The 12573-nt window shown below is 61.1% G+C and overlaps 5 protein-coding genes across 5 annotated transcripts; 4 read left to right on the forward strand and 1 right to left on the reverse strand.

Moving 5' to 3' along the window:
* Positions 1–374: 374 nt before the first annotated feature.
* VTJ83DRAFT_6773 (uncharacterized protein) lies at positions 375–1650 on the forward strand (the record flags this gene model as incomplete). The annotated part of the gene is made up of 2 exons (XM_071013521.1): positions 375–1105; positions 1197–1650. The coding sequence occupies 2 exons, from the start codon at positions 375–377 to the stop codon at positions 1648–1650; spliced, it is 1185 nt and encodes a 394-aa protein (XP_070864400.1).
* Positions 1651–2588: 938 nt separating this feature from the next.
* On the forward strand, positions 2589–3445 carry VTJ83DRAFT_6774 (uncharacterized protein; the record flags this gene model as incomplete). Its single annotated transcript, XM_071013522.1, has 2 exons — positions 2589–3268; positions 3379–3445. 2 exons carry the CDS (start codon positions 2589–2591, stop codon positions 3443–3445), a joined length of 747 nt encoding a protein of 248 aa, XP_070864401.1.
* Positions 3446–4125: 680 nt separating this feature from the next.
* Positions 4126–4633, forward strand: VTJ83DRAFT_6775 (uncharacterized protein; the record flags this gene model as incomplete). The annotated part of the gene is made up of 3 exons (XM_071013523.1): positions 4126–4305; positions 4375–4387; positions 4464–4633. The coding sequence occupies 3 exons, from the start codon at positions 4126–4128 to the stop codon at positions 4631–4633; spliced, it is 363 nt and encodes a 120-aa protein (XP_070864402.1).
* Positions 4634–5533: 900 nt separating this feature from the next.
* Positions 5534–6761, forward strand: VTJ83DRAFT_6776 (uncharacterized protein; the record flags this gene model as incomplete). The annotated part of the gene is made up of 4 exons (XM_071013524.1): positions 5534–5544; positions 5928–6209; positions 6356–6449; positions 6555–6761. The coding sequence occupies 4 exons, from the start codon at positions 5534–5536 to the stop codon at positions 6759–6761; spliced, it is 594 nt and encodes a 197-aa protein (XP_070864403.1).
* A 644-nt stretch (positions 6762–7405) lies between these two features.
* VTJ83DRAFT_6777 (uncharacterized protein) lies at positions 7406–8936 on the reverse strand (the record flags this gene model as incomplete). Its single annotated transcript, XM_071013525.1, has 2 exons — positions 7406–8833; positions 8901–8936. The coding sequence occupies 2 exons, from the start codon at positions 8934–8936 to the stop codon at positions 7406–7408; spliced, it is 1464 nt and encodes a 487-aa protein (XP_070864404.1).
* Positions 8937–12573: the final 3637 nt, after the last annotated feature.

A 12573-nucleotide genomic window follows, 5' to 3' on the forward strand; every position in this document is an offset into this window, starting at 1 on the left:
GAACCTGGGCCGGAGCCACTGGGGACCGGAAGCACCTAGGACCTGGAAAGAAAAGGCCTGTATTGGAAGTTGAGTCGTTCGCCGTGCAGGAGCGGGAAAACAGCTCACCTCAGCCCGCGATGCCACGCCTGCAAGGAGCCCAAACGGTAGCCAAGGTAAGTTCAGGTTTGGCGGGTGAGTTGGTCTTGGCCAAAAAGTTCAGGTCCACGTTCGTTCCCTTCAAAGGCCGTGTTCCGTCGCTGAGCGCCCCACCAGGGCCCCCGCCCCCCCTGTCAAGTTTGGGCGAGTTTGCCGCACAAGAACAAAGAGCGGAGACTTGATAACCTCCTCCCTTGCGGCGCTCCTTGCCCGTCGCCGAATGTCAGGCTGGGATAATGTTGGCGAGGTCGCCGGCCACGTCGACTCCCACAGCCAATACGTCGCCTGGAAGGTGCTCCCAAGCCGTCCACTATGCGCCCTCGCCAAAGACTCTGCGACGATCATCTCCCCGGGTTCCGGCTGTTTCCCAGTCGCGCTGGCAGTCCGACGAGCCCAACCCGCACTCGGCCAGACCTGCCTTGACCATCCCCGCCGCCGACGCGCCGACGTCGACTGAAGCGATCCCAACCAGATATGTGGCCGTCGACGCCGCACCCAACTACCCGCCGATGGAGCCTACGCATCATGCCACCGGCGATGTGACCCGACACGCCGACACTCACCCGGCGCCGGCTGCGTCCTCGAGCCCCTCAGCCGCCTCGCAGGGTCGTCGCGTCACCAACCCCGCCCCCGCACCGGACTCGGAGACGCCAAGGACTTCGACACCTTCCGGACCAATGCGCCGGCTGGATCCGGCCGCTGCGGCAGCCTCGCCCTCCAAGAGGAGGATCTCCCAGGTGCCCGGCAGCACCACCAGCGCGCCGGTCGACGCCGGGTCTTCCAGCCACGCAGGTGTCGCGAAGCGGCCGAGGACCGCCGAACGGCCGACCAAGACCTTGCCTCTGCGCTACGAACTATGCCCGGTGCCGGACATGGTCGTTCTCATCGCTCACATGCTGGGCGAGCTCATCGAGACCAACGATGCGATCGCCCTCAGCTCGGGCCGGCTGACGCGGTTTCACTCCCGGTAGGTTGCCGCCCGGCGGCGCACCTCCCGCATCCGCCCACCACTGCGGCGCCGCCGCGACGCTGACGTTCCTGACCTTGTTCCCCCGCAGAACCGCCCCGGGCATTTCTGTGCTCGACTACCTCCACCGCCTCGCCAGACACGCCACCCTGACCCCGCCGCTCCTCCTGTCCATGGTCTACTACATCGACCGGCTGTGCGCGCTCTACCCGGACTTTACCATCAACACGCTCACGGTGCACCGCTTTCTCATCACGGCCGCCACCGTCGCTGCAAAAGGCCTGTCGGACGCCTTCTGGAACAACCCCACGTACGCTCGCGTCGGCGGTGTCAAAGTAGCCGAGCTCAACGTGCTCGAGCTCGAGTTTTTGCGAAGGGTCGACTGGAAGATCGTCCCCAACCCGGACGTCCTCGTTGCTTACTACCAGGGGCTTGTCGAGCGGTGCCCAGGCTACGCGCTTGAGGGCCAGGAGATGGGCGGAGACGCCGAGCAGGACGAGACAGATCTTACGGATGAGGAGAGCGATGAGGATGGGGGCGTATGAGATGCCGCAGGGGTCTCGGCCTGAGGTAGGTGTTAATTAAGGCCCGCTATATTATTACATAGGTACCATGGAAGCGAATGCTTCTCGTGGAGTTGCATGGCTTTGCAAGGCCATTGTCGGGGGGACAGAGTTCGGTACGCTTGAGCTTGGGTCTACACACAGGGGATACTTTCGGAATATCAAGTTCATAGACGCATGTATACAGTTACGCAACGAGCTGATCATGAGAAGGGGGAACGCACAAGGTCCCAAGGAGGATTGTACATACACAAACGAGTCATGCCGATCAAAGGTTGAACGGAGGGAGATACCAGGCACCGGAACCGGCAGGGTTTGCCGATTCCGTGCCTCGCAATACGATACAGGTTGGGTCATCCGTGTGCTCAAGTCTGTTCTGCACTTGGCCAGGAGTTTCCTGGGAGAAGGAAGCTTCTTCCCGGTGTCAAATTGAATGTTCGCGCCGTGGAGATGATGTTTGGGCTGGTGGAGATTAATACTGGGTTCATCAAGGTTCTCGGGGTTTGTTTGGGGCACGGAGTTAGGATGTGGACGAGGACTTTGAGGGGTATCAGCACGTAGTATCAACCTACTCTACCTGGTAGGTACGCAATACGGCTTTGCGCTACGATCCGATCATTGAACCGTGCCGTTGACGTTGGCGCTTCCCGCCCAGACGCTCTCTGTACCACCCGAGTTTGCTTCAGAGCACGTCAGCGCACCGCACCGACCACGGCCCAACCCCTGTCGGCCCTGACGACCCGCCAAGCCCAGCTCCCCATGGAGCTCTGGTCTTGGCTTCCGCAGCTCCTTCGAACGTGGAAACGTCCATCAACTCGTCTCTTGAGCGACCAGCCGGCGAGCCACGCTTGCAAGATCCTCCACGGCACCGTCACAAACCTGCGCGCTGACGTGTCCGCACAAATCACACCGGAACAACGATGCGGTTACCCACTCTCCTCCCGGCGCTCCTGGCCGCCGCGGCCGCCCCCCTTGCCAGCGCAAGCGACGACGCCTCCCAACCCTTCACCGTTGTGGGCATCTACATCCAGCCCGTCGCCGCCGATTCGGCACGAGCGGCGCCCTCCCTCCTCGCCGAGATCGCCCTCCCCTCCTCCGACGACCGCGATGCCGACTCGGACGCGGCGGCGGCGGCGGGCGGGCTGGTCCCGGCCGAGGTTGTCAACTACGCAAGCCCCGACCTGCCGGACGGCGACGACAAGCTCGTCCGCGTCGGCGTCTACGACGCCGCCCGCTCCCGATGGGTCTCGTCCACGTCCGTCGCGGCGGTGGGGAACTTTGCCAAGGGGTACGCGCCGCATTTCGTGATCACGCTTGACGACGACGACGACGACAACGACGACGACGGGACCCCTCAGAGCCGCGGCGAGAAGACCAAGAGCAAGAACAAGGAAGAGAAGAGGAGCAGCACCGCCCCCAACGTCCTGGGCGTGACGGTGCGCGGCGTGGCGATCGACGCCGGGGTGACGCGCGACTTTGGGCCGCAGGCGGTCGTGGCGAGGACGAAGCCGGGGGTCCAGCCGACGCCGGGCAAGCCGATTGTGCTGAGCCCGGAGGGGAAGAAGATGGTGGAGCAAGGGGAGAGGACGTTCCTTCAGAAGTATGTTTATGGTGCCGCTTTTCTCCCTCTCGGGGTCCTTTTTTTTTTTTCAAGCCTGCCTACGTTCATGCTGCTTGCTTCACATTTGAGCTAACCCTGCAACTACACAGGTACTGGTGGGCCATCGCGATCGCGGCGTTCTTGGTGCTCGGCGGTGGCGGTGAGGGTGGCCAGTGATGGGCGTCTTGTATAACTACACACTTTACTCTAGGGGCTTGAGGATCGGTCCTTCTTGTCATGGATTGCAATGAAAGTGGGCTGGACGGCATGTGCATAGATGAAGGCGTTCTGGAATGGGCGATGGGGGTTGATCCCAATCGGGCACTTGTTTTTCTCCCTCTCCCTGTGATACGTTGAAGCTTCTGGCTGCTGGGAAGGTAGCCAGCTCAGAGCTGAGCAAACCGATCCTGCTGGCGAATGGCTGCGTGCGTGCATGAAACGGAGCCAATCCGCTCCCATCTGGGCCGCTTCCCAATCCCGATCTTGGATCTGCAGAGTATGATTTGCGTTCAGCTTGCCAGAGCTCGCCCTGGCTCGTCAGCTGGTTGCCAGGAGTAACCAGCCGATCTGCCCCACTATTATTTTGCTGCAGGCCAGCAACTTACCGCAACCTGGAAGCCGAGTCGGTCTGTGAGCACCCTCGTGGCCTTGCTCTTCTCTCCGGGCTTGACTTTCTCTTGTTCTTCCTTTTCTTTCCCCTCCCAACCTCAACTCGAAATCATTCCCATCCATTTCCGGTCCCATTCCAGGAGCGGTCTTTGTTTGGCTTTGGTGACCAGCACAAGTACACCAAGAACCGCCTCCAACCAGCTTCCAACAACCATCTACTTTCTACTACCCCCCGCATCTTCGCAACCATGGCTGCTGAGAACGGTTCCTCCGATCCCACGGGCGCCACTGTCCCCGGCAACGGCGCCGCGCCCGAGGCCGACTTCAAGGGCAAGGGCAAGGCCCCCGCCACCGAGGAGCCCGTCGAGGACACTTCCATGGTCGACGACGACGACGATGACGATGACGACGATGATGAGGTCGACGAGGTATGTATCTATTGCGCGCCCGCTCGTCTTGGTTTGGCGCCTTGGTTGCTAACGTTTGCTGCCGAACAGGAGCCCGAGGCTGGTATGTGCAGTCGCGCCGCAAGAACTTTTCTCTCTCCCCGAGCATCTCGAGACTAACCATCCCCACCACGCTGCAGCCGACGAGGACAACATGGAGGAGATCGATCTCGAAAACGTCGTCCCCCGCCGCACCCGCGGCAAGGTTATTGACTTTGCCAAGGCCGCGGCGGAGAACCCTCCCGAGGATGACGACGACGAGGACGACGAGGACTTCGTCGCCGAGGACGACAAGATGGACGAGGACTAGGGCGCTCACCCTCCGGCCACGATCACGGAGCTTACGGCTGCCTAGCCTGGCATGACGATGACGCATGGGATAGACATGACATTGTTTTTTTTTTTTCTTTTTTTCTTTTTTTTTTTTTACGAATGGATATGGCCTCCCGCCGCACCTCGCCGGATGTCGTTGGACACCAGGCGGCTGCGAACGGGTGGAGGCGCCATGATTTGATGCCCACAGCAACTCTAGGAAAGTTGGGTTGGGGGTTATGGGCAGGGTCGCCTAGGGAGAAGGGAGCTTCGTATGCAAGAAAACGAACATAAACTCATTCTGGTGATGCGTCTGGCGTCTTCCTGCTATCGTGATCATCACGAGTCGTGAAATGTCGTCATGCTGGCCTCGCTCTGCGGTTTCGCCTTGACGCGCAGCATGGGTCGAACGTCGCCGTCTCCCCTTGAGCAGGGCATGGCATGGATGATAATCAACGCAAACCTATGCAACGACATCCCGACAACCTTGTCGTCCAGGGACTTGGGGCATACGCAGCACGGATTTCACCGACAGTTCCTAGGGACCCGACTCTTGTAAGTGGTGATTGGCAGGCCAGGTTACAACCCCTATCCCAGGCCCAACCACAGCGCTGCGCTGCCCCTGCTCGTCGGGGCTGGCAATTGGCCAATCTCGGTGGCCCAAATTTCTTGACACCCTGGACGGATCCAAGGGCCCTGGCCACCTGGACAAAGGAGACACACAACTTAAGCTTGGCTCGGGTTGGGACTTGTGACCTCTTCTACACAGTACTTTACGAATCGGCAAGACGTTGCGCAATCCTCCAGGTTGTCGCCTACATCCCCGCGAAAACATCCCAAACCGCCATGGAAGACAGGTCATAGGCAAGCATCGCATTTGTACCGCCAACAAAACATTATGGCTTCAAGGTGAGTCTTGGCTATGTATCTCTCTGCTTATCTCTCCCGGCGGCGCAAAAGGTTGAGTCGGCGTGCATGTGACGGGGAGCGCCGCTGCATCGATGCGCGATGCCCACGAGGGCCGGGCGCGCTTTGTGGACGAACAGAAAGACGACAGCCGACGACCACCAACCTCCAGCTCGATCGCCATAGCCTGGCATCTGTGCGATCTCGGCAGAACTCCCCACGTTCGATACTGCACGACCGTCCACCCGAGACCCTCCTCCCCGTCCGTCGCGAAGCGCCCTTCCCACCACCGCACCTCTCCTCTCCTCTCCCCCCTTTTCAGACCACCTGAGCGAACCGGCACCGCGAGACAACACCACCGCTAACTCCACCCCGATCCCAACCAGATTCGGCCCCTCCTCCCTCCACCAGCGCGACTCGCGCTCCGACCTCTTCAAAGGCTACACCGGCGGTGCGGGTGGCGGCATCAGCAGCCGGCCCGTCAGCGCCAGCCCCAGCCGCCAGTTCACCCCTCCCTACCCGCAACACGCGCAGCCACAACCGCCGACCGGCGCCGGATATTACGGCTACGGAGGGTACCGGCCGGGCGCCGCCAGCGGGAGCAACCACCTCGGCGTGGGCGGGCCCGCGGAGAGCCGCGGGTTCAGGCCGGCGACGCCGAATCGGAAGTATGTGCACAACACCCCTCTTCAGCAGGCTTGGGGCGCGGGCCGTTTTGGCTCCGGCGGTCGGGCTTGCGCGCCCCGGCCCGTCGGGGTTGAGATGTCTGCGAGAAGCGGAGGATAGGCTGACCAAGTCTTGCAACCGGATCCAGGGGCCAATACAGCGACGCTGTGCTCAACGAGCTCGAAAGCCAGAATGACCAGCAGGTGGAGGGGATTATGGGGAAGGTGAAGCTGTTGAAGGATGTGAGTTTCTCTGTTTTTTTTGACCCTTCCTCACCCTCACTACCCCCCGTTTTCTCTATCCGTGATAGGCCGGGTCGAGGTTCCACGACGCTAACAGAAACGCAGATGACGATCGCCATCGGCGACGAAATTCGCGACTCCTCGGCCCTGGCCGAGAAGATGAACGAGGGCTTTGACCAGACGCGGCTGCGGCTGGGCCGCACCATGAACCGCATGCTTGTCATGGCCGAGCGGACGGGCGTCGGCTGGCGCGTGTGGCTTGCCTTCTTCGCCGCCGTGATTTTCTTGTTTGTCTACGTCTGGTTGTCTTAAGCGGGCAGCTGAGGCGGGGCAGACAGGACCAGACCAGCGGCGACGACGGCACCAGCAGCATCAGAAAAGCCGACAAGGCCGTTGGGCCTGGTGCTTTCTGCTGCTTCGTTCGCCCTCGGCCCCCGGGGCAGACACGGCCTGTCCCGGGGTCCTCTCTTTGATCAGGTTAGAACCGGCCGGTAGGACGGCACCGACCTAACTTGGAACGGGCGCTCGGCGTTTGCTTTTTTTTTTTTTGTTTTGTTTTGGGTGGGCAGAAGAGCATGTAGATATAACGCCTTGTTTGGGTACTGGGTACTCGGCTTTGGGGGGGCTCATGAGGTGGTACCGACGAACATACACACGCACGTACATGCACGCCGAAGATGGTTTCTTGATATAGTTTTGTAATATTTCCCTGGGACGCGAAAGCGTGGTTCTCTTCGACTTCTTCTTCTCATGGTATACCCGGACATGTTGTGTCGTTCCTGCATGGGTTTCTCATCGGGTACTGCACTCGGACGGGTCGACCGTCGCGAGATTTCTACTCGAACAAGAAGACGGGGGTATCTAACGATGCTCCTGAGCAAAATCAAGCAAACACAACCTCACACAATCTCCATGGCCACCTCCCGTCACCCTTGCCCAAGAGTTCTGAACCTCTCTTAATACATCCCTCGCCGGATGTGCGGGCTGGTTCCCAGAATGCTGCTTTCATTCCCCGACAGCAGCCCGCTGATATCCAGGCTCGACCGCGGGCCGTCGCTGCGCCGCATGCTGCTCCTCCCATGATGCTGGCGGTGGTGGTGATGCAGCACCCGCGAGCTCCGCGCGTAGCTGAGATCGTGCGTGTCGTCATCGTCGTCGACCGACGCCCCGGAGTCGGTGTGCTCGTAGCCAACGCCGCTCTCTCCCTCGGGGATGTCGTCGTCGAGATCCGCGTCCATATCCATGTCCATGTCGTCGTCGTCGTCGTCCACCTCGGCCGAGGCAGGAACGCGAGGTCCGCGCCGCGTCTGCTGCGACGGCGTTTGCATCTGCGACTGCGTCTGTTGCGTCGAAGCCGCGTGCTGCTGCTGGTGGCCCTGGCCGCGCCGCACGAGATCCTCCTCCTCGAGCAGCCCGCTGCGCTCGTCCTCGGACAGATCGCCGTAGTCGTCATCGTCGAAACGCAGCGCGCGGTTCTGGCGCTCGAGCCGGCGCAGCTGGGCCGCGTTGCGCTCTTCGATTTCTGCCATGCGTGCCTCGAGAGCTCGCTGTCGCTCGTAGTCGGCGCGCAGCTCGCGGCGGCGTGCAAGCTCCTCGTCGGAAAGGCCGGCTTCCTCGCGCCGACGGATGCGTTCGAGCTCGTCTTCCTCGTCCTCTTCATCCTCCTGGCTGTTCTCAGCGCTGGACGCCTGCTCGACCTCCTCTTCCTCTTCTTCCTCTTCTTCGTCTTCCTCTTCCTCTTCCTCCTCCTCCTCCTCCTCCTCCTCGTCGTCGCTCCCCCCAAACCCAAATCCACCAGAAACATCCCCATCTGGGATCTCCGCATCCAAATCCCCCTCCATACCCATCCCGTCATCCTCCATCATCTCTCCCTCCACGCCAACCTCGCCCACGAGCTCTCCCTCCGCCCCCTCGGCAGCCGCCGCCGCAGCCGCCAGCTCCTGGACCATCATCTCCCTGCGCATCGCTTCGGCATGCTCCTCTGCCTCGCGTCGCTCCTCGCGCATCTGGAACAGCGTCTTGCTTATCCCCGGCGGCTTGAGCCAGGTGCTGCCGAGGTTGGAGACGGCGGCGCGGCGGCGCTCGAGGAGCTGTTCCTCGGCATGCAGGCGGCCGAGGAGGGAGCGATCGATGATCTGGGCCGTGAGGGCGGCATGTTGGGCATGGTGGCGCGGGTTGGGAACGTTGGCGGCGGCCGGGGCCGGGGCGGCGGTCGGCGTGTTTTGGGTCGGGTTGGCGGGTGCGGCGGCGCCGGCGGCGGTGGATGGGTTGGCTGGCGCGTGGGCGTCGAGAAGGGTTGCTCCCGATTCGGATTGGGAGAGAGCGAGAGTCAGGGAGAGCGGGAGATGGGGGCTGCGGGAGGAGGTGTACCAGAGGGAGTGGCACTGTTGGGAGGGCATGGTTAGCGAGGTGGCGGGTGGGGGGAGGCGGTCGAATGAAAAGATTGCTTACATCCCGAGGTGTAAGGTCGGGAAGCATGGAAAACATGGCTGATTACCGCTTCTGCATCCGTCGCAATGGGGAGGGAAAGGTGGTGTGCTGTGGTTTGACAGAAGACGATGCTCGAAAGGTCGGGGTTGGGTTCCACCTCGAGCCGTCCAAAACAAGAAGGGTGTTTGTCTGAAAGAAAGGATGGGCAGACTCGGGTTGTTTCGTCGCAAAAGGAGGGGGAAAATAGCCCTCATACACCACAGTGCTTCGAGCACTGGATGGAAATGCAGTGCTCCCCTCCGGTTTATTCAGATGGTTGTTTACCTAGTGACGCCATACCCAAGTCGCGTCGCATGTGAAATTCAGGGTGCAGCCTCACGATCCATATGGCCCGTGCACGACGAGGCCGTGGCGGCAGGGGTCCCCGCAGTGGGGCGCGTCAAACGCTCCACCCAGGATGCGGAGCATGAATGAATGAACTCGGGGTTCCTGCTGTCGACCAAAACACCACCCGGACGCACGTGAATGTTCAGGTGTCATGGCGTCTTGAAGAGACGGAGGTCAGAAGGCTAGCACCTCTTGGGCTTTGGATTTCACGTCAACAGTCCAACTGGCTACGGTTAGGTCGATCCTCTAGGATATGAGGTTGCTCTCGGGCTTTTTTTTCTGGGCAGCCGGTGTTTCCTCAAGCGATTCATTCTAGGCCGGACCATGCAGGAGTCGCTGTCTGGACTTGACTCGCCAGAGAGAGAGAGGCAGCCAAAAGGACAACAATGCGCCCTGCATGTCGCCGTTTTTCGCAGCAAGAGAGAGTAACGCTGCTCGTCCTCGAAATGACGCTTCGTTTACCGAGTAGTTACCTACCTGCCGCGCAGCCACATCGGCCCTTTGATTCTCGGCGGCCCTTCCCAACCTCTGAAACCACCATGGCCCCCATGCGTGGCCTCATCGACCGACATCAAGGTATTTTGCGATTGCATCAAGTAATCAGCAGCAGCCTGGCTGCTCAATGGCATGTCGGGACGCTGCGCAGCGCAGAGACAAAGGCCGTGGCGCGGGCGGTTTTCGTGCCCACCCGCGTGCTCGGAAATTCTCGGAAGGGCCTTGGTCCAGGGGGGTGTGTCGAGCGCGCCGACAACGCAGGCTGCTCCTCCACACGCAGAAGGACTTTCCGAGCCAAGCCAGCCCTGCTTCGGCTGCAGCGGCCGAGCAGAAGCTGTCGAACCGTGCCTGCGGTGACGTTCGTCTCGGCTGCGTCAACCACCGGGCTGCGGAGCGTTGGGGAATTTGACCTGCTCGGATTGGCTAGGGGACGGTAACGGGAGGACGCAAGCGCTGAAAGGGGAAGGCTCCAGCAGGTTTCAAACGCACAAGCCGCCAACTAGTTAGATCCAGGAATCCCATCTTAGAGAACGACGAATGAGGAAAAAAAGGCGACGCCGATACCGGGCGTCTGGGCAGCGACGGACGCTGGCGGCGGCCTGGTGTTTGGCCCGCGGAGACCATGGGAGATGACTCCTCCCCGTCGGGTGAGGCTTCGAAAGGGAGGCGGAGCGGAACTGGCCGGCTGCGACAGCGTGGCGTGCCGAAACCACGGCACTCACGTATGTAGAACGGCGAGCGCCTTCATCGAGCTCTGGCACACCCGACGGACCCCCACTGGGTGGGGTGGTGACTGAACCGAGCAAGTGATCCGGCCGACGAGGTTGCCCGTCGTCCGGCACCCCGTGCTCGTGCTCGTGAGCGTCCATCCGAAATCGAGTTACGCGTACGGTAACGCCGGGATTTGCCGTCGCGGGCGATGGGTTACCGTCGAGCGCGACAAAGATCGTATTGGGAGCACATGTCCCATTCCTCGAAACAGCAGATGCTCGGGCGCGAATCGTACGTCAGACAAGCCAACGCTCAGGTTCGCATCGCCCCCCGATATGGCAACCCTGGGGTCCCTGGATCCCGTAACCCCACCCAACGACCCCAAAGCCGGCTGCCAACGTCCCAGTGCCTGCTCGTCTTTTGCGAAGCCAAGTCTTTGTCGTCGTTGCGCCGCGATCTCACCCCTCCCGGGCGTGGCCCGCCGCCAATGTCACCGTCGCATGCTCGGCGTGGCAAGGCTGCCCCGCTGGATGCAAGATAAGGGTAGTGGGAGGTTCGGAAGATGCCATCTGATTGGCGAGCCGCGCATCAATCCGTGATAATCGCTGCCAATTCCTTTTACAACACCCTTCGCACAGCGATACAACAGCGCCGTGCCAATGCCCATTGCCCATGAGCCAAAAGGGAATGGGCGGCAGCAACGCTGCTGCTGCCGGGGAGTGCTGCCCTGTTGGTGTCGTCACCGTCTTGGGTCCCCCATCTCCGAGAGGGCTGCTCCATCGCATCCCAGGGCCGACCGACGCCGTGCCCGCGGGAATCCCGGGCAGAGAGGGTGGGCAGAGATGGTTGTGTTGTGAAACCCCGGCAAACAAGGGAAGACGACACAGGATGGTTCCGCACGTTGTGTTTGCCCCCTTCCCCCCCAAGACAACACGTGAGGGACGAGGGGGGAAGTGAACACAGCATGTCAAAACGGGTCAATCGTTGCCCAGGATTCGTGTGGTGGGTGGGAAGAGCTGTTGCACCTCAACCGCTGTGTAACGTTGGACCGACTCTCCCTCACGACGCCTGGCGGCATGTCTGCGACCGGAAAGCTCAGTTAGTGGTGTCTCCGCCTCCAAAACAGGGCGACATCGGCCTCGTCCTGGCTCTTCCTGGACTTGGAGTTTGAAAAGCTTGGGCTCTGGTTGGCTGGGAGAGCTGAGATGGAGGGGCATGATGAACCCCCCGTCTCCTTGCCCCCTCCCCCCTGTCGAGATGGCAGCAGGGATCCTGCGCGCGCCCGCATGCAGGACGTGCGTGTGGATCTCGGACTAGGCCCGTTTGGAACGACCAAGACGGATCGACAGTGTGGGGTGCACGTCTCCAACCTCGCACAGCCGGTGCATGTCAGGGCTCTCTTGCCTGTTGGGAGGTATGGATTTCGATGGCGAATTTTATTTACACACAACCGCACGCTACTGGTCCGATGGCCGTTCTTCACCGAGGAAGACGCTGATGCGGCGATAACGTTGCCGTTTTGATGCTGGAGGAGCCGGGGGGGGAGGACAATGGAAGAACCAGATCCAGCCAGACGAGGAGGATGGAATCTAGCGTGTCGAGGAACAGGAAGCTCATGTCCATCCCGCAGATACACGACGAAGGCAAGGCAGACGGAGACCCGGAGGCCCAAATGAGAGAGACATCCTTGGTGCCCCCATCAGATGCTGAAAAGCATGCTGCGAGAGGTTTCTCATCCGGTGCGCAGTCTGCGCTTGTGACACTTCCTCCCACGCCAGGTCCCGAGGTACACAGTAGACGTGGGGGCGGGTGATGCCGCCAGAACAGGCGCTGAAGAATGAGCATCCAAGCAAGCTCCCCGGCATTGCCAGCATCTTGACGACGTCGAGGATGGTGGGAACCGTATCGTGGTTCAGTACCACAGCCTGAAAGACCCGGCTGTGGTAAGCAGCCAGCCAATGGGTCGTGCTTGGGAATCGACCCGAGTGGGAGGTGAGTCGGTTGGAACTGTACGGATTGGATGGATAGTTACATGGATGGATGCATGGATGGATGCATGGATGGACGCATGGATGGATGGAGCTTCTTGCACAGGTGGTTT

Source organism: Remersonia thermophila, chromosome 6, assembly GCF_042764415.1.
Source record: "Remersonia thermophila strain ATCC 22073 chromosome 6, whole genome shotgun sequence".
NCBI classification, from domain to species: Eukaryota; Fungi; Ascomycota; class Sordariomycetes; order Sordariales; family Chaetomiaceae; genus Remersonia; species Remersonia thermophila.